Here is a 3,562-nt window from a genome sequence, read left to right on the forward strand (position 1 = left end):
TTACGGAATTGAAGTTTAAGAACCTTAGGCAATTACAATGTAAATATGATACAAACCGATGTAGTATTATGGAGTTAGGTACCTAAGCTTATATAAGGTTGTTAGGTATATTCACTTTACCCTATATATATATATATATATATATATATATATATATATATATATATATATATATATATATATATATATATATATTCCTTTGAAATGAATATGAACAAAATCACATATTATATATATATATATATATATATATATATATATATATATATATATATATATATATAATACTTAATATAGTGATTATATAATCTGTTTGTATTTATCTATTTCAACCCCTGGTGATTAAAAACTATAAGATAATAGAGCAAGGTCAACAGTAGAATCGTTGGTGATTTCACCGGTGCTATTCCAAATCTGAAACTATTCAAATTTACTGATTTGAAAAATGCTAAAAGAAAATTTTGGGTATGGATGATTTCCGATTCAGCCATTCATGTCATCCAAAAGCGATGCTAATAATGTACTATCTTATTACATAAAATTAATAAAAAGTAAAACCTATACATCATCTCCCATTACAGATATTCATTGCAAATCGGATTTCCTAATTCATGTTCATTGCATATCTCCCAAACAGTCTTTCTTATCTTTCATTGATATGCATAAGAGATCCTATATTACGAAAACTATACAATAAAGTCAAATAACATTAACAGTCATCAGATTTTTATATATTTTTTTATTAACATATTTGAGTAACAAATGTAATCAGTTACTTGTGTAGATTTTCATAATCATAATAATTATATTATTTTTATTTAATTTTAATCAAATTATATAACTTAAATGATCAATAATGATTAACAAGAAGCTCAAGCAAATGGTTCTTGCATTTCATATTGTTTCAAATTGATCATTTAAGATACCTAATTAGATTAAGATTCCTTAAAATAATATAACGCTTACGATTAAATAATAACATGCAACTGATAATTAGTTTTCAAATATGTAATTAAAAAATATATAAATATATTTTTCTTTATCTCCTACGATAAATAAAAAAATATTAAAAAAGAAGGAGTGTACGAGAACTAGTCAAACCCATTTAACATTAATTGTCAACTGCCGTGACAACGACTTGATTTGGACACCTACGCCGCCGCGACGCCAAAGAAGTCCGACGCCGATTTGCCCAAAATGGTCGTGAATTCATTGAAACTGATAACGCCGTCACCATTAGCATCGGCTTCACGCATCATCTCCGTGAGTTCTTTGTACGACAGCGGTTGACCCATTTTAGCCATCTGACCAGCTAGTTCCGCCGCCGTGATGTAGCCGTTGCCATCTTTGTCAAACGATCGGAAAACCTCCATGAGTTGGTCGTGATTGATCAGGACTTCCTCATTCAAATCGGGCAAAATCGCATTCAATAATTCCTCGAACTCAACTGATCCGTTTCCATTTGAATCGATGTTGGATAACAAGGAATGGATCTGGTCACCTTGCGGCTTGAGACCAATGGATCTGAGGAGGGCGGCGAGCTCGAGCTGAGTGAGGCTGCCATCGGAATTCATGTCAAATCGAGAGAAAATGTCTTTCAATTGCTTGACTTGGTCTGATTGAAGGTGAGACATTACCAGGGATAATGATTGAACGATGAGAAAGAGGAAAGTTTATCTAGGGTTTAGGGTTGGTAATTTTGAAATCGAAAGAGGGAAAAAGAGATTTCGAAGAAGGTGGAAAGATTCTTGCTCAACATGATTGAGGCGGTGGTTTCTTTTTGTTTTTTTATTGTTCCAGACATTTTCATGGTAGGATGGCTGGAGAAAATAAAAATTACAATTTTGTGGGATTTATTGGATTAAATATTATTAATTATTAAATCAGTTTGATATTCTATATATCAGTATACAAATTGCAGCTCCCCAAGTATCTTTGGAACCAATAGATTCCGAGCCAAGTGAAGGGCGTTGTGAACTGACCGATCGGTGCGACTCCATTTTATGGTACGGTAGAGTTGATATGGCGGTGTGCGGTGAACACCATATCCACCGGATGTATGGCATGCAGTAAAGCACAAGAAAGCCCTTATGTGTTATACCTTTCCTATATGTTATTTTTATCTTTTTTTGTGTTTTTTTCTTTTTTAGAACAGCAGCATCAAATTAAAAAACCAAACCTCTAGCAAGGAGCTAAAGAAAAATACAAATTAAGGCCGAATTGGATTTTGTAACCACATCGTCCAATTAATCCTAGCCTTAGTGTTCCGAAAAGAAAACCAAGGAGAAGAAAGATCCATAACATAATCAAAAAGTCTATCTTTTTTAGGTTTATTGTTACTAAAAAAATAAAAGAGTTACGAAAAGTCCAATGCACCTATATGACCACCATGAACACCGACTCAATAATTGAGCGCTCCATTTGAGCCGTCGGTCTAGAATCTACCCAATCCACCACGTCACGAATAGAAGAAAAAGCGGGAAGGTCCAGGTGAAACCAATGCCCAACCCGACTCTAAACCTGATCAGCAACCGAACACTGTAGCGACAAATGGTTCACACTTTCTTGAGAATTATGACACACAGGACACAATAAGGAATCTATCACCACCCCCCTTTCCACCAATTTGGTTCAAACCGGAATGCGATCCAAAAGCACACGCCATAAAAAAATGTTAATCTTAATAGGGACAAAACGGCTCCACCTAGTAGGCATACTACCCATCGGAAGCATCATATCATCAACCCAGTTCCTTGTTGATTTAACAGTAAATATACCTGACGGATCAAGCTCCCAATACCACTTATCTGACACCTCCCCTAGACGAATAGGATTAAAATCTCCAGAAGATCATCAAAGTGGGTCAATTCAGCCCCTCTTCTAATCCGCCGACACCAATGGAAATTCCAACCCCCTGAAGCCTAATAATCACTAACCCGGGCATCTTGATTAAGGGCCAAAAAAAAGTCTCCCGAACCGCTCCCTAAGAGGAATATCTGAGCACCAAACATCCTTCCAGAATCTCGTTTGAGCCCCATCCCCAACTACTCTATGCATGAAATTAGAAGGTATACAATCATTCTCATGAAGATGATTAATGGATCCTATTATCTTTTGCTAGACACCCCCTCTGCTTCCTATTCTCAAGTCACCCAAGAAACCACCACCTTTCCCACGACAAAATTTGACAATTTTAATCCAAAGAGCTCCCTTATCATTAAAAAATCGCCACTTCCATTTATAAAGAAGGCCTAAGTTAAAAGCATCCAAACTACCAACCCCAAGACCTCCTTGAGCATAAGAGTTCAAAATCAAATTCCAATTAACCCAATGAATACGATTTTGACCTTTATCAACACCCCAAAAAAACCGAGCCCTCGGGGCCTCTAGAGAGTGAGAAACAGTCACAGGAAGACGAAACAGAGAGAAAAAGTAAATACCCAAACTTCCTAGAACCGATTTAATAAGGGCCAGGCGACCTCCAATGGACAACAACTTGACCTTCCAAGAAGATAACGTCTTCTTAAAGCGGTCGACGATAGTCTGCCAACCTTTAATCCGA

At 35.9% G+C, this 3,562-nt stretch overlaps 1 protein-coding gene across 1 annotated transcript; it reads right to left on the reverse strand.

Moving 5' to 3' along the window:
- Nucleotides 1–449: 449 nt before the first annotated feature.
- On the reverse strand, nucleotides 450–1,838 carry LOC145092781 (putative calcium-binding protein CML16). Its single transcript, XM_079030757.1, has one exon. The coding sequence runs from the start codon at nucleotides 1,632–1,634 to the stop codon at nucleotides 1,152–1,154; it is 483 nt and encodes a 160-aa protein (XP_078886883.1). The 5' UTR covers nucleotides 1,635–1,838; the 3' UTR covers nucleotides 450–1,151.
- Nucleotides 1,839–3,562: the final 1,724 nt, after the last annotated feature.

This window comes from Lactuca serriola, chromosome 3 (genome assembly GCF_051521515.1).
Source record: "Lactuca serriola cultivar US96UC23 chromosome 3, Lser_US96UC23_V15, whole genome shotgun sequence".
In the NCBI taxonomy this organism is placed as follows: domain Eukaryota; kingdom Viridiplantae; phylum Streptophyta; class Magnoliopsida; order Asterales; family Asteraceae; genus Lactuca; species Lactuca serriola.

Coding starts and splice junctions, on each gene's coding strand:
- LOC145092781 (XM_079030757.1), bottom strand. CDS start 1,634: ATGTCTCACCTTCAATCAGACCAAGTCAAGCAATTGAAAGACATTTTC.